Source organism: Homalodisca vitripennis, chromosome 8 (genome assembly GCF_021130785.1).
Source record: "Homalodisca vitripennis isolate AUS2020 chromosome 8, UT_GWSS_2.1, whole genome shotgun sequence".
Classification (NCBI taxonomy): Eukaryota; Metazoa; Arthropoda; class Insecta; order Hemiptera; family Cicadellidae; genus Homalodisca; species Homalodisca vitripennis.
This window is the reverse complement of record NC_060214.1, coordinates 102,680,009-102,707,907: the sequence shown is the minus strand read 5'-3', so window position 1 is coordinate 102,707,907 and position 27,899 is coordinate 102,680,009. Positions and strand designations below refer to the sequence as shown.

The following is a 27,899-nucleotide window of genomic DNA, read 5'->3' as shown; positions in this document are numbered from 1 at the left end:
GAGATACGTCACGAATATCTAAAAATAGCATTACATACTCTGTAGAACCCTCATCACCATCACTTTTTGTTGTTTTTTCCAGTTAGTATAACATTGTATGTACTTCTACATAACTATATAGGCAAAAATCTGTAACTTCTCAATTATTATTTTCTGTAATACGCAATCAAATGGTTTGGTAGCAAAAGTCAAAACAATATTAAGAAGATATTGTAATATATCATCGGATACTTATTTCACTGGCCAGCTCACTCAAGTAGTAACAGTCGACCTAAAGTCCATGCTCAGAGGTTATATTTCCCTCAAATAAATTTACAAACAACTCTTAATTTATTTTTTCAGACTTTTTCTAATTGGCGAAATTAATCAATATTGCAAGCCGAAAGTTGGATAGATAAATGAAATCGCCTTTTCGGGACTTGAGCAGTTTGGGTTTGTAATTTAACTAAGTAATTTATGTTTGGTCAACAGTATAAGGAAACATATCTAAACTTTCCCCTATTGTTATATTATTTGTTAAATTATAAGAGCCATCCCTTAATTACGCAACTTTAAAACAGGACTTTTTAGAAACCCCTCTCCACTCTTGTAACGGTAACACAAACCCTTTTCAATAAATACGTACTGATGCTACCAACACATCCCCCTAATGTATGTTATTCTAACAATTATGATATACCAAAGGCAAATTTAAACACCAACGCGAAATATAATTTATTAATATAAAACTACAATTCCTCAAATTTAAAACATTGTTCTGAAATGGGTTAATTTTTCATTTATGTACTTTTTAGTACTTTAAAATAAATTTTTGATACAGATTTTCTCTGTCTGGATTTTTTAACATTTTAACTTCAATCTAAATGCAACCTTAACGTAACAAGGCAATCACTATATCATTACACGGCATGGGACTCGTTGTACTATTAAAGCCGTATATATGAACCGAAAACCGCAATTTTGCCCAGCCTAACTTAACGTAAGTACAGTACACTAGCAGATGTTTTGGCACTTAATATGCGCCAAATTTCGGTGTGTCAAACTAAAAGGGTGTTTTTTAGGAAAGCGGAACGATCATCCATTTTGATTTTGTCAGTTAGTTTCGAAATAGATGAAAAAGAAATCGTTTGTGTCGGTGCACGACATTTGCTGAGTTGTCTTCACGATGTGGTTAGGTTTTGATCTGCATAGCTTCAGTCTTACATCAGGCCTTTCATTTTTATTGCTGTATTTCTTATAGCTGACATTGTACTAAGCTGAACGTTGCTCCTCTTCCACAGTACACTTCAATGTATCGAACATAATATTTTACAAATAAAACTACATCACAAAAAAAAAAAAAAAATAACATTAATTTTAGTACACATAAAGCAGCTATGGTGGCAAGGGCTGATTCGATGCGAATGTTGAGTTTAGCTCCAGTTCACCTTCCTCTTACGTGCATCATCTGAAATCTGATGATGTTTCAAACTTTACTCCTGAAATCGTCTGAATGTTCGTCTGAAGTGATCCACAAATTAATTGGCGACGAAGAACGAAGTAGTGATGCAATCTAAGTGAAGAGGTATTCTCATTGTCTCATCAGGTGCACAATTGAGTACACTACGATGTTTTCTGATACGATCCTAAAGCACGGTAGAGTCTTCAGCCCGGCATTTGACGTCATGACGTTGGGTTTTTTCTCTATGCCATGTACACATTCATTATTAAAAAAAACTCTCCCTGTTGAGGCACGTGGTTGACAAGTAAACAAAAATATTGTTAGACTATAGATTCATTTTATAAGTAATTTACTAGAAAAGTTGTGTGAAGTGAGGATAGGAAAGAAAGCATTGAGGTAAGACAGCCTACTAACAATATGTTTGTTTGATATTTTGTTAATAAATAAAATTAGTACTTATTACATTTTAGTTACTTTTAAACGGTACTTAAAGATTTTAGGTAGGTTTATGTTATATTGATATTTGGGTTAACCGTGTTACTAATAAATTGGTCTAGGTTAGGCTAGTTTCTGTTTATACTTTCTTTGATAAGATGCAATTATCAGTTTCAAAAGACATGTTTTTGACAGACTTCCACAATAACACTAAGGTAGAATAGAATGAAAAATAATTTTTATTGCACATATTCTTGTAGAAGGGAGCAAAGATAATAAATATTTGTTACAATTGTGTATTTGTTGGTGTTTTGTCAAAAATAGTGTGTCATCTATTGAACAAACTCTTCAATAGTATAGGTTGGACACTCCAGCAGCCAGTTTTTAAGGAAGTTTTGAAGGTTTTCTCTAGAAATCCTAGGGATTCGGGTAGAATATTGAAGAACATTGCTTCTCAATATGAAGGTTTCTTCTCAAATAGGCTGAGATGTAGGGGTTTTTAAAGTATCAATGATTGTCATAAGCTTATTTAAAAACCATTTCCGCTTAACTTATTGTACTCTGCCCACTCTTTGTGTTTTGTTGTCCCCATTACCCATTTTGTATTACAGTTCCATGAATTTGGTTACAACAATGGAGTTACTTTCTACAAATGTATTAGATAGTTTAACCTGGATACAATATTTGTATTGGTGCTCTGTTTGATTGTGTTAGAATGAAAAGTTCAGATATTGTGTCATTTTTAGTTAGACATAGAATTTTACATTTCTTTTCTTTGTGGCATCCATTGTTGTCAATATCCTCCTCTTCATTAGATAATCTGTGAGATATAATCTGTATATATATATATATATATATATATGTGTGTGTGTGTGTGTGTGTGTGTGTGTGCGCGTGCACACATGTGTGTGTGTTTTTCTCTCTGCTTCAGTAATATTTGCTATTTTTTTTATGTTATTGTTTCTTGTGTGGGCCAGTTGTCTCCCGGATATGCCACTTTTCCAAAGTCAGATCACGTTGGACTAACTGAGCACTCGAATTTTGGTATTATCTTGAGAATGTTTCTTTTTTTGCCAGAAGTGCCTGCACTGATGGCCAAGGGTGTTTCGGATCGGTACCATTACGACGTAATTTCAGTTATTATTTAGGTTTACATTCTTTGGGTATGGTACGATAAGCGGACCCGATTTTTTATATCGAAGTTGACAAACAATATTACTTAATCATAACCATCGCTATTATCAATTGATACTGATTAATTATTTTGAACAATTTACTTAAATAATCTGTATCAACACCTGTAAACACTATCAAATAATACAAATAAGGTAATATTCAGTTTTACATAAGTAATATTTTTTTATTACAAATAGCAGTCAATTTTAGAAAACTACAAGACATTGCTTTGAAAGATGTTAAGAAATGTTTTTCGTGAGTTCAACATGTTGGACTCGTACTGAAAAACTCATTATGTGAAATTTGTGGGAAAGAAACAACTGTAACTGTGAGAGGAGCAAATATAATTGTTTGCAGTTTTCCTAATAATTTGTTTGATCACTGTAAATATTAAATTCATATTTTTATTTAAAACATATGATTGTTATTGAGGACTATAGATAACTTTATATCGATTGATAGTCTAGGATTTGAGATGCGAATATTAGGTATCGATGATTACATTCTTAGATATAAAAAACGGGGTCCGCTTATTATACCCTACCCCATTCTTTTAATATCTATTGTACTACATCCCTATACCTTTATTTTTTTGTTTTAAGTTGAAATTTTAACAAATAGACTTGTTCAGTTGCAGAAATTGTCTACAAAGAATAGTTGTGTTTTGAAATTGCTTCTTCCAGAAAACGTGAGTTTTGAAATTTTTCGATTAAATTTTTAATTTCTGGCCGCATAATTGATAGCATTTGTAAATTGTCATGAAATTATCGTTCAAATTTTTTAAAAATGTATTGCTTAAAAAGACCATGCATAGGGGATAAAACTTCGACATCAATGATATTTTCGGATTTTTCATTAAGAGTTTTATCTATTTCTTCTATCATTTCAGACTTAGTTTTGTCGTTAGTTTCAATAGACAATTTTTCAGCTATTAAGTGAATTTTTTCATCATTAAATAATTTCAGATCTTTTTTATTTTCCTTAAAGCCTTTCTTTAATTCTCGTAATTTTTCTATACTATATACATGTTTTGGTGATCAACAATTTGATTTTCTCTAGCCCAATTCCTTAAATAATCTAGCTCCTTTTCAGAAATATCTTTATTTTTGAGATAATTTTTTGATTTGTAATGTCTTGTATAGTGTTGTTTGAAAATTTTGGTACTTTGGGATTATACCGACCACACCCAGACATGAATTGTTATTTGACATTTTGTTTCTACTGATTACTAGATTAGTGTAGAACAATATTTCGTCAATAAAAAACAGGTATTGTCTTATCGCAAACCCCTCCCCATCCTCAGACAGAGGTCAAAGTCGAGCGGTCTAGTACATAGGCCCTAACGTGATTGCAGAGTCTCGCCGCCCGTTCAGCTGGTGCGTTGCTTTGTTGTACTTCTGTGCTTTACCCCTACATTTCTCCAAACACAAAAATTCAACAAAAACAAACATTATCAAACAAAAACTAAACTCTTTGTTGAAAAAAACTCACAAAACTTGTTCTTATTCTTGATCACACTCCGCCACCCAAAATGCGAGTGCCTCCAGCCACCTTTGGTGCTGCCGAAGCCCGCGCTGATGTCAACGACAGAAAAACATCCCTCGAGGTAGTACCTATCAGTAAAATATCAAATTCTAGAGGGGCTGATCAGAAATATAAATTGAATTGTAATGGAAAGGCAATTATGTACCGTGCAAAATTGAAATAATCATGTGATGCTGCGTGGTCTGCCGTAATCGGGATTCTCGAGAAAGATAAGATAACAGCGACAACAATACCGATCACAATACCTGGAAATGCTTGTTGATTGGTGGAATGTTAGTTCTGTTAGTCAACTACATCGTTTTATAACGTTGTAAGTTCATTGAAAAAAGTTTAAGCGTTGGGGGTATATAATGGAATCTGATCCCATTAACAATTGATAATCGTAAGTTTGTAATTTTGTAATTAAAGTTGTTTTTTCGTTCTATTATGTTTGTTTCTATAAATTTATATTTTTGTGTTCTTCATACTGGTGTGATCGGTATAATCCCAAAGTACCAAAATTTCTTTTTTACAAAAAGGGCATGTTATTTTACTTCGCTCCATTCTTCTATTTATAAAGAAAATATTTCTTAACTAAGAATTTGAGAAGTTTGTCTATTTAGTAAAATATTTATTTATTTAAGAAACATTATCAACTTTTAAGCTAAACGTTCACAATAATTAGAGATAATTCAGTAGATTTAAAAACGTATGTACATTAAAAAACCGTGATTTTGGCCTCAAAACACAGTTCTACTTCTAAAAAACACAAGAAAAACCAATTAGGATTCTTAGTTCCTTGAAGGCTGCTCAACGTGTGCCCAATGGTTTTAGTCCTTTTTGCTTTGTTGTTTTTCTCTATTGACTATGGCTTTCATGGATGTTGGCAAATTCTTCTTTAAATGCATTCTTTCAGCATCAGAAGGAGTAGCTAAAATAAGTTAAGTTTCTGGAGTGGAAAGAGGAGTGCCATTTTTTAGGAATAAGGTAGAAAAATGTTGTGGTAGTAAAAGGGTTAATTATTTCAACTACCTTTAATGTAAGAAAAAAATCTGACATAGGTTTGTAGATCTTCTGTGACGTACCGACTGCAAAAGAACTGATGTCAATGCAGTATAAAGTTTATTTCTGTATATTTATCATTGTAATATTTTTTTTATGTTTCAGGTTACTAAACTTAAATATGGAGATTGAACAAGAAAGGAGAGTCTTGGCAAGACTAAAATCCGAGACTGGGGATGTGACAGGAAATCTGCTGGATTTGCCATTATATGTGAATGTTGAACACCTCACATTAATCTGTAACAGTCTTTTGCAACAGGTAAGAGTCACGTATCTTAGTTTATTCCTAGTAATTTATTCCTAAAACTGGTATGGAAATTTCTATACTTTGGTATTATTTGTATACCATTAATTTTGGGAGAGTTTTACTTACAGGGACCTAAAAACTACATTATTAGAAAGACTAGTACTTGACTTACTGTGAAAATTACATGACATGAGGATCGGTTCTTGATTTCAGACTCCTAAAAGGAAGATGCCGGCGAAAAGTAGCCACTCCCTCCCTATATACTTCATGTTATTAAGGTATATAAGTAGGTTTAGAATAGATTATCATAAATATGATACTTCTAGTACCGAAGTTAATGATAACCTTTACAAGTGATTTGTGATTTGAGCTTGAATTTGGGTACTATCTCAATGGATGTTTTTCCTTTTTTCACCAGAAGTGCAGTGTGGTGCTGAAGCCTGTGCTGATGGCCAGGGGCATTTCTGAACAGTACTTTCCTGACCTCATTTCACGTCCTAGATCGTCCAACTTTTCCAACGTCAGATCACGTGATCTGAGGATGGGTAAGTACTGATCGGAAATGGTCCTGGCCATCAGTGCGGGCTTTGGTGACATCTCACACCACACTTCGGGCTAAAAAAGAAAAATATACCTCGAGATAGTACCTAAATTCAAGCTCAGATGAAATGACTGTTTGTAATGTCGACTTGAACTTTAGATAGTTGATGTGGACAGAGTGGCCTCCTTCTCGCCAACATCGCTTCCTTTTGGAAGGGAGAAAACAAGAACTGATTGTCATAATAATGTGTCATTTTTACAGTAAGTAAAATAAAGTCTGTTCTTTCTAAAAGGTTTTTTAGGTCCTGGTAAGAAAAACTGTTAAAATATAGGCTAGTGGCCTCCGGATAATAGCAAAATACTGAACTTTTTTGTAAATCTGCATTATTTTAAGCTTACTGGTAGTTTTTTTCCAAAAAAATTGTTTTAGCCTCAACTAAAGCTCAATCTTAATAAAATTAAGTATTAAAATATTCAAAAGTAATCATGCTTAGTATTTCTGTTTGAAAATTTATAAAGATTCAGATAGTTGACTCTTCTGTATGGTGGTTTCTTTGAGAACATGTAAACAAGGAGTTTCATCCTCTCATTTTTATATGGGAAAATTTCATGTGGGAACGACTTTAGGTATATCACGGAATGCATGATTCTTTTTCTGAACTAGGACAATTATCTCAAAACACGTGTTTTTAAATTCTTCAGTCCCGTATGAGTTTCTAAAACTTTGTTTGCACTGTTTCAGTATGCAACTAGTTGCAAATATTTTCTTGTTTTGTTATTATTAAGTTTTGATTTTAAAAAACTACTACGATGTTTTTGTTTTATAAAGTAGGTTATGTTGATTGTCATGAACTGATTTAGTTAATGTAGTACCGTATAGTTTAAAGATGTGTTTTGTAAAAAAGAGTAAACTTTATATGGTAAATGTTTTGAAATTACCATATATCTAATTCTTTTTTTGTGTGTAAAATGTCAAAAAAATGTTGATTTGAAACAAAACATAGACTTACTTAACTGTATTTAAAAGTTCCCTGTAAGTATAGACAAGAAAATATGCAGGGTTTTTCACACAAGGAGCCTTATATTATAATTAATATTCTTGTTTAAATAGTTCTCAAAAAATAATGTGGATAGACAGGTCATGATGTGGTGTGAACACCCCGACTGGGATAAAACCATTTCCTATTAACATTGGAACATTAGCATTGAACAATTTAGTTGCAACCATTTACATGTCTAAATAAAGTTCATATGTGTTTAACTTTAAGCAAATAATTTGTTTGCAGGAGGAGAGTACAGTTTACGCGTTCTACGTGAATGATAAAGAGTTGACAAAGAGCCTAGACAGTGTGTTGGACCTGAACAGCCTTAACACCGAAAGTGTGGTTGATATTGTGTATCAACAACAGGCTGTGTTCAAGGTCAGAGCTGTCACCAGGTGCACAAGGTAAGGGAGACGATTAGATCGAATAGATATATCCTTATAGACATCCTATAGACATTTGTCTGCAGCTGTCATAAAGAAACATTTTATTGTTTGGTGTCAGCTTTTGTTATGTTTCAAGTTATAAAGTTTTAAGTTGTGATTTTCAAACAGTATATAGACATAGAGTGTGGAGAAAATCCTGCTAAGAATAAATACAAATTTTAAAGCTTAAAGCTGTATTAGCAATAATTATTCAAGTGAAATGTAATAAAATAACTCACTTAATTTTTATAGCTCACAGAAAGATGTTTTTGATAACAACATGAAAACTTGAGTTTAACTGTTAAATACATCATACTAAAAATAACACAGACTAAAAAAGTCTTTTTGATTGATAGAAAAGAATTTGTAAAACTAATATTAATTTTAATAAAACTATGCTGTTCAGTGCGTTGATTGTTCTTGACGTCTGTGGTTATCCAGTTTCATTTTCAAGATTGCCAAATCCCAACCGAAAACCAGAACCAGTTGCTTGGGCAATGATTGTACCACCAGTCAAGGTTTAGCTTCTATCTCTGAATGGGTCTGTGAAGCTGACCTGAACTGTCATTCCAGCTCTGATAAGGGAACAAACTTCGCCGGGTTGACTTGGAGTTGATAAGAGCTATCTGACAAATAACTGGATCGATAAACCAGGGTCCTATAGGTCAGTTGGAAAGATCATTGCCAGTATCTGATATCGCCAGATCAAATCTCAGCATAGTTGTTATATTTTTGCTCTACCCTTATAAATATATATTGAGTACATTACTATTCATGATATTTTGTGTTATATCAGAACTAACACATAAGTACTTGATTATACGAAAATGTATAATAATAATCCTTCGATTTGGTTTCACAAGAAAGTCACGTGCGACTTGTTGTGGTTTCATCAAACAGCAATAGTAGGTATCCCAAGTGAGCTGGTTTCACAAGAAAGTCACGTGCGACTGTTGTGGTTTCATCAAACAGCAATTGTAGGTATCCCAAGTGAGCTGGTTTCACAAGAAAGTCATGTGCGACTGTTGTAGGTTTCATCAAACAGCAATTGTAGGTATGAGCTGTCTGCATGTTCAAGACATCTATTCGGGATGGCTGTGTGGCACGAAAACTATTAAAATAAAACCTCTCTCTAAAATCACACATTGAAGTGTGATGAAAAAGTATTTGTAAATATAAAAGGTCATCATGGAACAAATGAACAAGAAGAAAACATTCTTTTTTGCGAAGAAGAAAATATTTTTTAGTATAAACTAGTATAAGTATAACAACTGGTATTAGTAGCAAAGTAGCAATAATAACAGATAAAATAAAATCTGCTCATGCTTATGCTCAGAAGGAAGCTGACGAGTACTGCATCAGAAATCAAGAGGACATTTATTATTATGATCTGGAAAATAAAAATGAGGATAGTTTAAAAAACAGTGTTATAGATATCTCTAAACATAATTAATCAGCTTTAATTCGAAAAAATGGGAGCAGCCGAAAAAGAAAATTAAGATTTACTTGACGAAATATGTGAATTGAAAAAGAAAATGGACTACTTAAAAAATGGAAACAGCTAGAGAGATTGAAGTAACAATCAAAATAAAGCAGAAGGTGAGATTTATCTGACTCAAAAAATACTGGTTAATATCAACAAGCAAGCTGAAATGGAAAAAACCTGTGATGGCCCCTGAAAAATTCGGTTACTCTGTATCAAATTAAAAAAAAAAAAAACTTGTAGAAAAATTAAGAGAAAACGAAATTGCAGTTATAAAACTCAATGATAAGATTGAAGAAAATAGAATGTGAAATAGGATAATGAAGATTACATAATAATTACTGTAAAGGGGAAAAATTACTCTCCAGAAAAAAATTAGACCACCAACCTTCATCATCCCAACTGAAAACAAGTTGGCTTCGTTTGAAATGACATGAAAAATGATAATAATGTGAATCATAATGCTTAATTGCTTAGTCTACATATTTTTTCAGTGGCTTTTGTTTTCCTAGTTCACTTCCTGGCCATGCGGAAGCTGTAATATCTGTAAAGTTCAGTCCGAATGGCAAGCAGTTGGCCAGTGGTTCAGGTGATACAACAGTTCGTTTCTGGGATGTTGATACTCAGACGCCCCATCATACGTGCAGTGGTACGTATATGTTTGTTGTATGTTGTAGGTACTGACCTCACGTTATTCAATCTTTTTTTATTCGCTCTATGTACAATTTGCAGTAGAACATATACTAATGCTGTTAACTGAAAGTTTTCTAAAATATTCTTAAAACAACATTACGTCAATTAACTTTGTTGCTATGTATAACACAAAAATATTTAATTGACAATCGTTTGTAACTGTACAGGTATGTGTAATTAAATAGTAAGGTGAGCGTGCTTGTGCATGTTCTTTTTTACTCATGCTCATGCACACAAACTTTTGTGTACAGGCCAACGAGAGGGGTTACGCAGGGGGCGAAATCCCCGGGGTTCAGGTAGTGTCCGGCATCTATAGAGTGTATTTTATGAGATTATATTATGATTTTACTATTATATAGAATGAAAAATAAACATTTCAGGTTTTTTATGAAGGATTTGATAAGAGTTTTTATCATTCTTTTAAAATTCACAATAGCATAAAAAGTTATAATATTGCGAAACAGAGGAAGTTATTCTGATCGGCGAGTGAGTCAAAATATAAAAGCTAAGCGATGTGGGGCTGGAAAACCTAGAGACATTTCATAGAACAGCAGCGTGTGGGACTCGTACCAGTACTGCTAAGGTTTACTGATCTTGGATTTATAAATAATTCAATCCAAACTGGCTAGAGACATTTGTTTTGAGGCTATATTTAAACGTTTGGTAAAATAGAAGTCAGAAAAACATTGATTTAAGTGCAGATTGATAGTGTTTTTTTATGAAAATGCCTCTAGTTAACCAGGGATGCTACAGGTCAGGGAAATCAGGGAAGTCAGGGAAAAAAAAACAGGACTGGAAATCAGGGAAAAGTCAGGGAATTTTGACGTTGGTCAGGGAAAAATATAAAATCCCTTTACACAAATAAACTTACTGCCGCCTCGCCGAGTCCAAGCCTGCAGACAATTTTGTGATTTTAAAAGTTGATGTTTAAGTTATGTACCTTCTTTAGCTCTGTAATTTCTATGTGCTACTAATTACTTATGGTGCAGTGTTCTAAAGTATTTTACTTCTGTGTTGTAAAAGATCATTTAAGTCAATCTTTTTGTACGTATTAAACTGTGTTCACTTTATTTTTTGCTTTTTTATATTTGCCAACCTGTTAGCCTCAACACCCGCTTTTTTTCTACCCATTAATTGCCAAAAACCCTGGGGATTGCGTCGAAAAAAGTCAGGGAAAATGAAAAATTTGGTCTGGAAATCAGGGAAAAGTCAGGGAATTTCATTATTGGACTCCTGTAGCAACCCTGTTAACCTAAATATTGGAATTACTACTCCCAACTTAATTAATTCTGTTACAACTACACTTTTTTACAATAATAAAAAAATCCCATCAAAATAATATTTGCTTGACATATCAAAATGTAGAAATCTTTCAAAACTATCATTGCTGAGTTTTGATGAGGAAGCATTAGAATTGCTGTTTTGTCTTGTTGTCGAAGAGGTTGGCATTAATGATATGTCCGAGGTTACCGGGCAGACCTGACCCTTGACATTCCCCTCCCACTAAGTTGCCCACTCGATCATGGAATCCTGTATTGTTGCTTCCAATAGGCATACCTTCTTAATTAGAATAATATTTTATACTTACTATGCTCAGCAATTACATCTTATTAGATTTAATTTTCAATCCCTTTTTATTAAGTTGTATAAATTAAAACAGTTTTGTCCTATCACCATTAAACTGTAAACTAAAGCTGTATTAATGTAATTATTTCATGAAACATCAATTTTAAAAACTTTAATGAGGTTTCAGGTTTTTTTAGAAAGTACTATACAAAGAACTTGTGTTCATTTATGACACATTCCTAAAATTGGTTAATTTTTTATGGGAAAACAAATTATTAGTTAATTTATTGATATATCTGAAGATACACTATTTTGTATTAGTTTGTAATGAACCATGCAAACAATTTGTGGAGATAAATACATGAAACATTTTTTAAATCATGTTTTGTTTATTACAGTTAAGCATTATTCATAAAATTCCATATGACGTTTTCATCTTCAAAACGTTAGCCTTCAGGTAAACTAAAAATATTTGTAATGATCTCACTGGTCCTAATGGTTCGGTCCATAGAAATGCTGAGACTCTCGTATGGTCCAGGTGGATAGAGGAGGCCAGAAAGTTAGCATTTCACACTGAAATATATCCCTTGGCCAATGGGTAAAGCAGCTTTTAAGCCTCACAAGAAGCTTATGGATTGAGGAAGATTCTGTTTCAGTCTGCGTGTGATGATTATAGGTCACAGAAACTGGGTGCTGTGCATCGCTTGGTCTCCTGACTCACAGCGCCTCGTCTCTGCCTGCAAGAACGGAGTCATCCTATGCTGGGATGCAGCTACTGGCAAGCAGCTGGGTTCTCCCATGACAGGACACAAACAGTGGGTCACTGACCTTACCTGGCAGCCTTACCACGATGGTGAGTCACACTGTGGATATTACCATGTATACATCACAGTTAAAGTGCACAATGCACTGCACAGTCATTGCCTCTAAATTCAAATGTTATGGATTGAATCTAATCGTAAAAGTTCAGAGCATTAAATAACAAGACAGCTGTTTTCTTGCAGATCCGGAATGTCGCATGTTCGCCAGCAGCTCCAAAGATGGCGACGTGCGAGTCTGGGATTCAGTGCTTTGCCGCTGTGTGCGTGTCCTGACAAGTCACACCCGCTGCGTGTCTGCGCTGCGCTGGGGTGGCAGTGGCCTCATCTACTCCGCCTCCCAGGACCGCACCATCAAGGTCTGGAGAGCTGCTGATGTGAGTTGAGAAGATGAAAAAAAATGGTTTTAATGTAAAAAAAATAATAGAATTAAAATGATAAACATAAATTATGTGAAAGTGTTGTCATTGTTCTGCTTAAAAGTCAGTATTTGATTCAGGGAACAAAGTCAGGAGAAATCCAATAGCCGGAAGCTGTCTCAAAGATGGGTACTTGTCTAATGGTTTTAATAAGGATAGATTATATCTCTGCCATTATCCATCAGCTGTGGCACTAGCCACTGTTAAAATCAACAAGTTAGTATCAGTAAATAATCCATAATGAAGCTTGTGTAGGGATATAAGATGCTCTTTCAATGGAAACTGCATTCATTCAATCTTTTCTAAAACCCTTGGTGTGACACAAATTAGTCTGAAATTAAAGAGATTTCAGAAACCTCTTTTTCAAATCTGAATGATTACTCCAATTTTCCAACTGGAAAGTAACTGTTCTGTCTCAGCGATTTCAGATATACCTTTGATAATGAGTGCACAATATACTGTCAATAATTCCACAGCTCGAACAAATGTTTAGGTTTTTTATGGCAAAATAAGTGGCTTCAATCCATAAAGAAGGAATGTCATCAATTGACATAATATCAAATGTTATGGAATAATTGGTGTTGACAGCTGGAACAAAAGAAAAATCTTTCAAATACTGATTAACATTTTCAGGAATTTGTTGTTTTAGATTTCAAGACACTCAACAGTTCTACAAATATTGGCTTCTGCAGCATTCCAGTTTTACTTCTCAAATCAAACTATACCTAAAAGACACCCATCTTTTCACACTGCTTAAAGTTTCTGTGAGCAGAAAGTTTCTGCTTTGGCAAAATGATTTAAAATATAGAGAGAGCTTAATAGAGCTGTGAGAGATTCAAGTAATCTATAAATCGTAAAGTTATGGTTCAGTTTAATACATTTTTTTACTTTGTTTGTTGTAAACATTATATGAATATAAAATCTGCTTTGTGTACTTTATTGATGCTAATTAATAGTAAAACAATGGTAACTTAAGTTGTCACCGTTTGGCAGGGGGTGATGTGTCGAACACTAGAGGGGCATGCACACTGGGTCAACACACTGGCTTTGTCTACAGACTACTGCGTACACAAGCAGTCCCTGGACCCACTGATTCGGCTGACAGTAAGTTGTCCGCTTTTCTGTAAATAAGGTTTGTTGTTGTAGAAAAGTGTACGTATTATCTATTGATGATTCATGTGAAGATGACAGCTAGAGGAACATTATTTTAATTATTGTTTTTAGCTGTTTTTATTTTTAACTTTCATGCTATTAATTATTCCACTCTTTACCATTCATTACCAGCAGCGACATTTTATCAAGTAACATATGGCCCTTTACAATATTTTTTACCACAAATTAATCTGGTATAGATTTAATTGTCCTTAAAGCTTTCTTTTGCCAAATAAAAATTCTATCTGCATGACTGCTACTACCCCAAAGTGTAATTCCATATAGAAGATGAGAATTAAAAAAGGCATAGTAGGCTGTAATCAACATGGATAAGTTAACAACATTTCTAGTTTTCTTAACAAGTAGTTAACCCTAGATAACTTTTTACACAGACTATTAATATGCAAGCCCCAACTTAACCTGATGTCTTGATGAATGCCAAGTAATTTAACAGGCTTACTACTTTAAATTCAAATTTTTCCCAATTCAGAAAATGATTTTTTCAGTTTTACTATTATTTACCATACCATCAATCCATTTGATCTAAACCATTCCAGAGCCATATCCATAGAATTATTTTGTTTAGTTATCAAATTATCTAAAGTTTTGTCACAGTTTTTGTCAAAGTTTTGTATCATCCGCATAATATAATACAGTTGGACATGGCATGTTAAATGAAAATAGTTTACAGTAACTATAATAAAAAGAAAGGTCCTAATACTGACCCCTTGTGGAACTCCTTTCTCTGTAATTTAAAAATCTAATATTTTCTTTATTTGTTACTATTTGTTTTCTTCCACTTACATATGATTTTATTAAATTGATTTCTTTATTTTTAATTCTATAGTTTTGCAGTTTATCAATGAGTAGGATATGTGAAATACAATTGAATGATTTTGTTAAGTCAATCAAGTTAGCAGAGGAGATTAGTTTATTTTCAACTTTTTCTCAATCAATCAATCAATCAAAATCTTTATTACAATTTCTTTAAGAAATGTACATTCCTAATACCTTTTCTACAATATTTTGTGACAGGTCAAATTACGACATTTAAATATTCGCGGGGAATTAGCAGACGGTGAACCAAATGACTGTGACGCAAGTAAATCACATGTTATTGGAATTGAGATTTATTTAATTAATAGTAGAGAAATATGTTAAACTTTATACGGGAACAAATTCAAATAATTAAACTGAGCTAAACATAACCAAAATTTTGTGTTTACTAAAAGCACCAAATAAAACTACGCAAAAAAGCCAATTGTGGGATAAAATGACTTGCGTATTGATGACATCAGAAAGCACATGTTGCAAAAATTTTAATAAAAAGCGATAGAAAAATAGTTAAAGAAAATAGAAAGAAAGACTTAAATTGATCAATTATAGTGAGTAAAATTCGATAATTATGAGAAAAAAATTAACTTATATTCAAACATGAAGACGCTAATTTGAACGGGAGAGGGGTTGAGCATTGTTTGAGACAGTACGCAAGGTTTTGGCCCCAGAATCTTCCTTCTGTTTGGAGAGCTGAAGCAGAGAGGTCATCAGTCTTGTAGATCCACCTGGCAGTGATGCAATACGGAATTGTGCAATAGTGTATTAAAAGTTATAACCGGGCGATGGGATATTGTTTTGAGTGAAAAAATTAACAACAAAGCAAAGTGAGTACAATTAGTTGTTTGTATTACATCAAAATAAATTAACGTATCAAAGTGATTTGCTTTGTTTTAATATGATTGACTATCCCATCTGCGAAGAAGTGTGAGCCTTCAATGCAGTGATATTTAATTTGCACTATCATTTAACCTATTTAAAAACCTGAGATGAATATAGGCCTAGTCCTAGTGACATATAACGTATACTTTCACTAACACTCAGTATACTTCCAACAACACTACATACAATTTCCACAGCATAGGACACATCGACGTGGGAATTGGAAGTTTGAACATTTTTTAAACACCGATTCGGAGAAAAATGACACAGCCAACGTGGGACTACAACACTCTTTAAAACTGATCATATTCAATTGTCTAGAGCCTTGATTGTGTTAAGACCTTTTAAAAATCCAAACTGTTTTTTTGCAAATGTACTCGTTTTCATAAAAATAATCATTTAGTTGCTCTTTAATGCACCATTCAAATATTTTACTAAAAATAGGAATAAGAGAAATCAGCCGGTAACTTGAGGGGTTACATTTTTTCACCCTTTTTTATATACTGGAACAATTTTTGTTATTTTTAAGTTTTGGGGAAAAAATACCTTCATCCAACTTTCTGTTGAAAAGTAGAAGGAGTGGTTCAATAATTAAATTGATTATTTCTTTTACTATTTTGTTAAAAAATCCATAGAAATCCTCACTCTTTGATGTACTTAGTGATGAAACACACTTTAATATACTGCCTTCGGTAATTCTCTTCCAGGTAAAAGGTCTAATCTCTCTATTACAATTCATTATTAAGTATTTGTTTGAATAATAAGCTGCTTCATCACTTGACATTCCTTGAGTCAGTGTTGCAATAGAGCCTACAAAGTACTCATTAAAATCATTGGCCTTTATATTAATATCAGAATATTTTTTTTTATTGTTTGGACTCCCTAATTATATTCCAAGCTACCTTGCATCTATTACTTGAATTTTTTTATATAGTTCTCGTTAAACTTTCTTTTCTCTTCATCTACTTTTTGTTTATACTTTTTTATATTCTTTATATATATATATATATATATATATATATATATATATATATATATATATTTCTACGTACATAATAATTTTCATTCATTATAGGGGATAATAAACTCACATTTAAATAAATTACAGTTAACTTAAACAATTTACAGATAAAAAACATAAGAGAGTAATTATTAAAAACGATTTACATTTTATTTATGTAAAAAAATGTAATTGTATCTAATAAACTTGTCAATTGTAGTTTTTAAAAATGTCAATATCTCTTTTATGTTAGTTTAAAAAAATTTCTTTTCTTAGAAGAAGAGGTAACTAAAATTAAGAAGCCAACATATTGCATGCTTGAACCAGACAGTATTGTACGTATCAAAGTAACTTTTAATTCAAGTGATTATAGAACATTGAATGTCAAACCTGTTTCAATTTTATAGTTGTGAATAGCATAGTTAAAAGTGATACACAGGTGCACTTAAAAAAAAATAATGTGTTTACAGAAGCCAGTCTTCAGAAACTCGCCCGTTTCCGGTATGACAATGTGGTCAAGGGATTTGGAGAGTATCTAGTCTCCGGCTCTGACGACTTTACCCTCTTCCTCTGGACTCCAGAGAAAGATAAAAAGTCAATTGGTAAGTATGTGCTGTATGCATATAAGTGTTTATATGGGAGCTGAGAGTCTAATTCACAATTGCACCCACAAAAAATTAAAATGTATAAAAGCAGGCTCCGCAAAAGAGAAATGTTTCACTCAATCTTCCAATAGTCAAGAAATCTTTATTGTTTTTAAGCATTTAAGACAGTGCAATGGACAAAAATCACTTTTTCTTATAAGTAAAATGGTCTACTCCTGTCACAGCTTTAATATTCCATCCGTAAAACAAGTGTAATAATTTAGACATTAACAAAATTAGGTAAAAGTGTTAGATACATGATGATAACGATAATAACACCACAATTTGCCCATAAAAAAAATTAAATATGGTGTTAGTAGCATATCGTTAAATTGATATATAACATACATTATATACAATATAAATTAAATGGTAAATAAAAAACAATACAAAAAATAAAATAAATCTAACAATAAATAATAACAGGAGATATAAGTATCAACAAATTCACAATTATTAAAAACTTAAAGCACTACTATCATAGGTTATGTAGTCTTTTTAAGAATAAATTGTATTATCAACAAATCAATTACTTACAACATTTTAAAATCTAATAATAGACACATGCCATGATTTATGAGGAAGTTTACTACTAAGTTTTAACCACTACAACAAGATCACTATAAAACTGCTCATTGTTCTGATAATTCTGTAAATTTACAGGATTATTTTTTTAATTACCAATATTATATTTTAAAAAGAAAATATGCACTATTATATATTATTTATTCAGAACATTCCAAATAGTTTAAATATAACCTTAAAAATGACTTACTTACTATGCAGTTTAAAATGTTGTACTACACTTGGTACAATGTGAAAAAGATATTGAAAGTTAATATTTAACCTCACTTTTCCAAATCACTAAATAAAAACTACATACTGTGAAACATTAAATTAATTTTTAAATTATGAATCTATTTTTTAAGTGTTTTTTTTTAACAATATGTATAAGTTTCAGAAAAATATTTATGATATGAAAAAATGTATATAAAAAATAGAACTAAAGGACTAAGCAGAAAATGTCTTTAGTGTGGAATAGCTGCTGCTGTTTGAACGGTTCTTTTTTTGGCTGCTGCTGTTAGAATAGCATAGTTGCTGAATAAAGAGACAATACTAATTTCCATTGGTGTCGATTATAACGCATTTGGTGAAGTATGGACACAGTTATAGCCAGCTGTTTACAATACTATAAAATTGGCAATTTGTGAACTATAACGTTCATTAGCGTAATTTGCTAGCAACATTAATTCAATGAACCAGTGCAGGGTTTAAAACACTTAAGGATGAGTTTGAAAAAATATTTGCGTATCTGATAGAAAGGAGGTGACAAAATCATGCTTACTTTTAAGAAACATTGTGACTACAGCTTTTGCCTTTGGAAAGAACTCTTTGTCAAGCAAACAATTTTGTTTATACAACAGTAAAAAGAATCAACTCTTTATCCTTGGAGTGTAAAGTCTGAGACTATATATTTGAATTGAATTTGTGTTCCACAACTCCAGAGAAATGAGCATTAAAAGTCGGTTCTTGCAAATAATTATCTGTTTGTAAATAGGACAAAAATTAAATTAAATAGTCAGCAACAGTCAATTTGATTACTTAAGGTCAAATTATGTTCTCTTATCCTATAACTTAGATACAGGGTGGAGCGCGGTAATTTGCTTTTTTGCACTGCAGGCTGTGGCGGCACTGTTGATCGAAGAGAGGGGAGAGTGGGCGTGGCTTATAGTGGCTGACGGGAGATTTGTATTCCTCCGCGTTTCCAGTTGCCATCATGCAGTGGACACGAGAGGAGAGGTCGTTTTGTGTTGAAGCGTATTTTTCAAATGCCCACTCGATCATTGCAGTGCAGCGTGCTTTTCGTTTACGATTCGCTGTTCCTCCATGCGGACGTGTTCCTGGTCGGAAATCAATTGTAAATTGGGTAACTGCATTCAGAACAGCAGGGAATGTGTCATGTGTACGAAGGGGAACTCAGAGAAGGATTACAACACCGGAAAACATCGATAGAGTTAGAGCAGCAGTACTGCAATCTCCAAAATGCTCTGCTCGGAAGCAATCACTTGCTCTTGGCATTTCAAGACGTTCTCTCCACCGGATTCTTCATGATGAACTGAGATTTCACCCGTATAAAATGTGCGTAGTCCATCAATTGTCAGCACGGGACTATTTGACACAGCGTACTTCTTGTGAAGACATGCTTGCAACTATACCACGTGACGCAATTGTGTTCTTTTCTGATGAGGCACATTTTCACCTCAGAGGGTGTGTCAACAAGCAAAACATGCGCTACTGGAGTGAAACAAACCCCAGAGAAGTCCACCAGAGACCTCTGCATTCGGACCGCGTCACTGTGTGGTGCGCCATATCACGAGTAGGCATCATTGGCCCTTAATTTTTTCAGGATAACAGTCGTGCCATAACTGTGAACTCCGAACGGTACTTGACTATGATACAGGATTTTTTTCAGCCGGCTCTTGAGGCAATGCAATTAGAGGATACATGGTTCCAACAGGATGGTGCCACTGCACACACAGCGAGGGTTACCATGAATTGTTTGAGGCAAATGTTTCCTGAACGGCTTATCTCTTTGAGGGGTGATGTGAACTGGCCAGAACATGGTAGGTTCACCAGACTTAGCCCCATGCGATTTTTTCCTTTGGGGTTACCTGAAGTCGAAGGTGTATATCAACCGTCCCAACACCTTGGAAGACCTAAGGAACAATATTGAGGCAGAAATTGGCAGAATACCAGTCGACATGCTTGTTAGAGTTAATGAAAACTTTAGAAAACGTATGCAGCAGTGTGTGGGTGCCGAAGGTCGACGTTTGCCAGATAAATTATTTAAAACCATTTAATTTAAAAATTCCCTTACTGTTCAATATAATTAAAATAAAAAATAATTTTTTCTAAGGTTCATAATTTTTTTATTTCATTTCCAAATCAGCAAATTACCGCGCTCCACCCTATAGTTGAATCTTCTCTTATTGATAAAGCATTATGTATTTACTGTTTATATAATAATATTGTATAAGTATTCTTTTTCTTACTGATGAGTCTATTGTAATTCCTGCAAAGAAAGTAACTTATCTAATGCATGATTATATTACAGCCAGGATGACAGGACACCAGCAGCTGATTAACTGTGTGGCGTTCTCCCCTGATGGTAGGACCATTGCCTCTGCGTCTTTCGATAAATCCATCAGGCTGTGGGATGGCAGGACTGGGAAGTAAGTGTAAATGTGATTATTTTGTAGGTAATCTTTCACAATTTTTAGCGTTAATCCATTACTGATAACTGAAAAAATACTCTGTTACAAAACGTAAACAATGACCTTGTAAATATTATTGATTGCTTTTTATTTTGCTTGTACATATTAAATCTTGTCTGCTAGAATGTGTAAGTTCATTCAACTTTAAATTTACAGGTATTATTACCTGTATTATTTGTAAAATTGGATTATAATTTTTGTCTATAATGGCTTAAATTTAATTTAAATATATAAAGTTATTATAAACAATTCAGTTTGGTTACCCGAATAATTAGGTTTATAATTTAGTCTACTGCATGAGTTCAATTGTTACTACATACTATAAACACTTTCTTATACTTTGATAGATATTAACCCTTTAAATGCCTCTGAAATTGTTTAAAGGAAATTACATCAACAAACTATTAATTTTAAACCTATGTTTTCGCTTATTTTATAAAGTTAACTTTTTCATTTTGATACTACCAAAGGATTGTAAAAGTATGTAAACACATTTTTTTGAAATTGTTTGTGATATTTTAATATACAAAAACTTATATAGGTATCTAAATAAGCCTATTTGTTACAATTCTATACAACTTGACCTGTATAATTTTGTTGTATTTCCTTTGTCCAATTGTAAGTCCTGGAAAAATTTAAAATATAAACAATGTGAAAGTTTGTAATAAATAAATATATATATATACACACACACAGTATATAAATGCAATAACTTACTCTGTGTGATACACATAAAAAATCATTCGCATAAAAAAAATGTTTCTTATAACTTTTTATTGCTATTGAATAGTTGAAGTCCTTTTCAATATAAATAAAAGTACTAATATGTATATTTATTGTTAATTTAATCAATTTAATCCCTTCTTACTTTAGAAATTGATATTTCCAAATGAGTATAAATTGAATACACTTGTAATATTGGATCAAATATTTTATCAATAACTCAGGTTAAGTTGCCAAATCATCCTAGTGTCTAACTTGTTTTCCATATGGCTAATCACCACATTTCTGGTGTAGACTGTCTGTAGTTGTAAGTGTAAATTAAGTGTCTTTAAAAGTGTAAATTAAAGTAACAAAACTAGATAAATATCCTATTAACCAATTCATATTTATTCACAAAAATTTCACTTGTTTTCATTTAAACTAATATTTAAGACCGCAATAATATTATTATTATGTGTGGCACAAAATGTTCAAGTTCTAACATTTTATCACATGACTAACAGGTATTAAATTCTTTCCAGGTTCCTCACCACTCTGAGAGGTCATGTACAGGCAGTGTACATGGTGGCATGGTCGTCAGACTCAAGACTTCTGGTCAGTGGAAGTGCTGATTCTACACTGAAAGGTATCTTATTAATCCTCTTAAGATTTTCAAAGAAATTTTGGTTATGGTTTTGCAGGAAAACTTGCAACAACGTCTGTTTTTAAGTTTCGCCACTAAACATTTTTGTTATTAATAAAGTATGCCATTAACTATATGGCTTACGTTTTAGGTATTAAATTGTGGTTAACAGTTAAACATAGTTTTAGTTATGAAAACAATTGTATTTGTTATTTTTAAACTTATGATGACATACTATATGAAGAAAATGTTCCTTATTGGTTGAAATATTTCTTGTGTTTTAGTAAGACATGCTGTCTGTATAGATATGTTTTATTGTGAGTTTAGATATTGTACTGGAAATGTAAATGTATTAGAGTTTTTAAAGACCACTGCTTTAAATGTGTAAACCTGTGTTTCTCGTATTTTGTGACACCACTGGTGAGTTTCTTGCACAAATTGTGTTACAGAATTAGATAACTAACACAGTTTTGAGTTACCAAGTAAAACACAAATTCAACTGGTATTGAGATGAAAAAGCATCATCTTAAACATAAAAGAAACAGCTGCCCCACAGCAAGATCCTTGATAATAAGACATGAAAGAGGCCTTTAGTAAAACAAAATCTTTCTTGGTAGACAAAGCATTAATTGGAACTGGCGGACAACATTTATCAGTTAGGAATATCTTAATTGGACCAAGAAATGACAAGGAAGTCCTAAATATTATATTGAATATGAACTCCTTTTTCAGTCAAATTCTAGTTATCATTAAATTATTTACATCTGTGCTATTTTCAAATATTATTTACCATCTTTGAACTCTTCTGAGGGTATTGTGTTCAGTTAGGGTATATTTCACATCACAATGGATGAAGTTGTGGCAGAATTGTGCAGGTTTGAAGTAAAACAAGTTACATAAAGAATGACAAAAAGTTTAAACACCGGCTGGAGTTAAACACCTCCTAGACCAATTCTAGGAGTCTTTCTGACCTCATCATTGCATCAACATTCTAATAACAAAGAAAGTTACCTTAGCTCCATATCCAATCACATAGTCCTCAGATTTGTATCCAACTCAGGGTTCATGAGTTTTGATTGTTGAGGTTTACATAAAGAATGATAAAAGGTTGAAACTCCAACTGTAGGAATCTTTCTGACATTATCATTACCTCAAAATTTAAATATTAAAGATGGTTACCTTTGTTTGCTCCATATCCAATCATATTGTCCCCAGATTCTACTTCTGTTTCCAACTCAGGGTTTTTGAGTTCTGATTACACTGTGGACGAGCGTAGTTGTGGAGAAAGAAAATTTTCTTGCTGAGTTTTCCCCAACACTTGTTTTGTATTGTGTATATCAAGTTTCAATGTTTTGCAATACCTCTCTGAGACAGTTTGGCCATGTTCAAGGAAATCGATAAGAATCACTCCCTGAGCATCTAAAAATACAGTGGCCATGATTTTTCTTGCTGACAGCATTTGCAGACACTTCCTTGGTTTCTTGGGTGAATGCGTGTGTCTAAGCACTGTCCATCGACTGCCATTTTGTTGTTAAGAAAACTTGCTTTACCCAAGTCTCGTTGCCAATTACGTTACAATCAATGACTTGGTTTCCACTTTTGTCGTAGTTTTCCAAACATATCAGTGCTGTAGTCTATCTCTGTTTTTTGTGGCCTTCCGTTATGATTTTTAGAACCCACACGGCCCAAAATTATTGTAACCAAATTTACCATCCACAGTTTTATGAACAAAACTCTGTGAAATTGAGGGTAAATGTTCCGAGAGTTCCGTAACTGTGAAATGACAGTTTTCATGGATTGTTTTGTTGGTTTTCACCACCAGTTCATCACTCACAAGACTAGGCCTACCATTGCAATGCTCATGGTGAACACTGGTTAATCCATTTAAAAAAATAAATGCACCACTCAGCTTTCACTAATTATTTCTTCATCATATACTTTATAAATCTGGTGATAAATTTAAATTAGTTTGTAATTTTTTGGGTACTTTGGGATTATACCAACCACACCAGTATGAAGAACACAAAAATATAAATTTATAGAAACAAACATGATAGAACGAAAAAAACAACTCTTTAAATTACAAACTTACAAGCATTTCCAGGTATTGTGATCGGTATTGTTGTCGCTGTTATCTTATCTTTCTCGAGAATCCCGATTACGGCAGGCCGCGCGGCATCACATGATTTGCACGGTACATAATTGTCTTTCCATTACAATTAAATTTATATTTCTGATCAGCCCCTCTAGAATTTTATATTTTACTGATAGGTACTATCTCGAGGGATGTTTTTCTTTCGTTGACATCAGCGCGGGGCAGCACCGAAGGTATTCTACGGCCATCAGCGGCCTTCGGTGCTGCCCCGCGCTGATGGCCAGAGGCACTCGCATTTTGGGTGGCGGAGTGTGATCAAGAATAAAAACAAGTTTTGAGTGTTTTTTCAATAAAAAGTTTAGTTTTAGTTTGGTAATGTTTGTTTTTATTGAATTTTTGTGTTTGGAGAAATGTAGAGGTAAAACACGAAAGTACAACAAAGCGACGCACCAGCTGAACGAGCGGCAAGACTCTGCAATCACGTTATCTACTAGACCGCTCGACTTTGACCTCTGTCTGAGGATGGGGAGGGGTTTGCGATAAGACAATATTCCTGTTTTATATTGACAAAATATTGTTCTACGCTAATCTAGTAATCAGTAGAAGCAAAATGTCAAATAACGATTCATGTCTGGGTGTGGTCGGTATAATCCCAAAGTACCATTTTTTGGCCAGCAAAACCCTTATCACAGATCACACTTCAAAACTTCCGAGATTTTCAGTTGTAGAGATTTCAACAGTCCACTGTATAAAAAGTATGATAGTCACGATGCACAATCTACCATGCCTGGATGCGTACTGAATGTAGGAACACTCTGACACCAAGATGGCGGCACTAGTCCCACCCCTTAGCTGCACCATGTCAAAACGTCTGTTACTTCCTGGACAGTGATTGTAGTTTCAATTTGAGAATCACAAAATATATGTCAAATTTAAAAACAGTATTGCTGGTTAACTCATTTTATAGTACTGTACGAGAGAAAAATGTAATCTCGAGATATAAATGGCTTTTAGAACATCTGACCCTATAGACTTTGTATTATGAAGGTTTGCTGTAATGTTTAATGAATAGTTGAATAAATATTGGGTTATTTAATTTTTAACTGACTAACATCAGATAGTAATTATTTAATTCGTGCTCAGTGTGGAACATGAAGACTCGCAAGCTAGACCAGGACCTACCAGGACATGCTGATGAAGTGTTTGCTGTAGATTGGGCACCTGATGGCCTCAAGGTGGCTTCAGGCGGAAAGGACAAAGTCCTCAGGCTGTGAGTATTTATAGTAATCAATCAACTTCATTTTATTCAGAGGGATCACAATTGTATTGTAGAGAGTGAAAGGTGCGGGGGGAATAATCGGAACTGATTCTTTGTTGCCCTAATTTATGCAGTCTTACAAGTAGTTAATTAAAACTGTTTACTTGAATCTCTTGCCTTAGCGCTACTAGACTTGTTAAGCTCGCATAGGAATTTAGTATTCCAGTTAGTTTGGAAAAGCAATATACAGTGAAGTCTCATTGAAGCAACAGTTCACGGCAACATCTGACAACCAGGACTAGTACTAATACAGATGAGCCTAGTACAACACTAGCAGTTTCTGTTGGCTAGTTACTAATCCCAGTGAGACATTTAAGTTATTGATAGAGGTGGGTCAGATGCAACTGGAACCACCCAATTGCGCAATGCTCTGCAACGAATGTCTGCCGTTACAACACAGGTTCCAATACAGCTGCCGTAGCAACATACGTGACCCAATACTTTGCAACAAGTCACGAGAGACTATGATTTTTATTCTCGCCTTATTCCTTCTCTATCCAAATACTACTAGTTATCAATTGAAAATTCATTTTTATTTAAGATTTTTTTAAATAAGTAACAATGTTTTATAGCTTTATAGCCATTTTTCAAAGAAAACATGGATAATAATCTTGTTACTGTTCATTTTTTGCTGGTTTGATTTAATTACATTAAGAAATATTTATATTTGTTGCTTATTTTGTATAAATTTATGTTAAGAAACCAGTTCAAATTAGTTACATTACAATCTTACATGTCAATGATTGTTGCATTGTTTTACAATTTACACAATTAGAGAGTAAGAAACGAAGTGCAAGTTTTCTGGTATACAATCAGAAATAGATAAAACTTATTAAATTATTTTGAGTTTGAAATGAATATGAAACTAAAAATGAAAAAAAGGATTGAAAGCCAGGAATTGTTACTACTTGATAGGAAAACCAGCTTCAAAAGTGTCTTTTAGGGTCCACTGATTAAAAGAACATACAAATAAAATACACATTTTTCCACATATTTAGAAATTTTCAATTGCACTGCAGTCTTTCTCTAGTAAAGAGCATTCTAGTTGTCTATTCACTTTGGGTTGTAGAGTCACTGTGGGAAGCAGGGATGCTAATTCACTTTTTTCTAAACACTTGCATTGTGTTACTGTTGACAATGTATGAGCAGGGCCATACTCAGCTTTGGCGGGGCCTGAAAAAAGTATTTGGCGGCCAGGTTCCGTCATGCCCCGCACACCTTTTCATCGACATCGACACGGTTAAATAGGCTTGTGGCGAGGCGTGGACTGAGGGCTGGTCCTGGTAAAATTGTCTAAAAAAACCTTCTGAGTACAGGCCTGTGTATGAGTACTATATTATGTATCTGTAGAAACTTTTAGCCTGCTGAAGGGAGGGAGCGGAGGGAGGGACTTATCTCAGGTTTAGGTTGGGAGGATTTCTTGATTGTGTTACCCATTGGTATGCTAGCTCCAATATAATAGAGGGGGGATTAGATTCTGCTGATTTTCCTATCAACTAGTAACAATAAAAATGAAAAATTTATATATTATATATATTTTGTCATTTTGAGAGTACAAAAACTAATCAAAAATCGTTCCCAGGTTTCTTTACTGAGTTTGAAACAGGTAACTAACTAATAAGGATCTCACTATGTAATTTTTATAGTAGAGCATTAGTGCAGGTTGAACCATTTAAAATCATTTAAGCCTGGGCTGAAGATAAAAAGCTCAAATTTTAAATTGTTACATCCGCACATATTTTTTTATATTATTCACAATTATATAGGAATTGAAAACATGTTATGAAGATTAATAATATAAATCATTGGCAGTCAGATGTTCTACCACATTGTATTGGATAGTTCGGTGGCTTTGCCTGGGCATTTTTCATTTATGACAATCAAATAATAAATAAAGCAATAATATACACTCGAACAAATAAAACTTACAATTGGGTTGTTTTTATTTTATGTAGCCTAAAACAATGGACACGATAAAATTGTTCACCTAGCTATAAACAACTACATTACTATTCACACAATTTTTCAGATCACCCATGGACTCCTTGTACTCACAGTCAGTTTGGGATTTTTAAATAGCTTCTTTAAGTATTATGTTGTCTTGTAACTGTTGACACATATAGAGACAGTAAGGACCACATATCATGTAATAATGGTTTGTTAATAGTTCAATTTTTATGTGTAAAAAATTATGTGTACAGGACTACATAATTTTTCTTTTAAAAAAATACAAAAAATTTCTGTTAGTAAAAAAAAAAACAATGTTATGTTTTCAGGTGGCAGCACTAGAAGCATAATTTCAAGAAACGCCATGAGATGGAGGAACATATTTTATATGCATATTTTAAAAATTAATTGACTGTTAATTAAAAAAAGTACAGAATGTTTAAGAAAGTATTTAATTTTCCTGTATCTATCCATGAGGGTTGGTTGTAGTGAAACGACCTTAAGTTTTACCCCATTAAGAACTACCCCATTTCAA

The 27,899-nt window shown here is 33.2% G+C and overlaps 1 protein-coding gene across 1 annotated transcript; it reads left to right on the top strand.

The window, feature by feature from the left end:
- The first annotated feature begins 1,691 nt into the window (after positions 1-1,691).
- Positions 1,692-27,807, top strand: LOC124367812 (notchless protein homolog 1). Its single transcript, XM_046824939.1, has 12 exons — positions 1,692-1,837; positions 5,744-5,897; positions 7,712-7,872; positions 9,889-10,025; positions 12,312-12,488; positions 12,640-12,830; positions 13,866-13,980; positions 17,163-17,342; positions 20,500-20,617; positions 21,904-22,007; positions 25,243-25,369; positions 27,694-27,807. Exons 2-12 carry the CDS (start codon positions 5,760-5,762, stop codon positions 27,704-27,706), a joined length of 1,461 nt encoding a protein of 486 aa, XP_046680895.1. The 5' UTR covers positions 1,692-1,837; positions 5,744-5,759; the 3' UTR covers positions 27,707-27,807.
- The last annotated feature ends 92 nt before the right edge of the window (positions 27,808-27,899 follow it).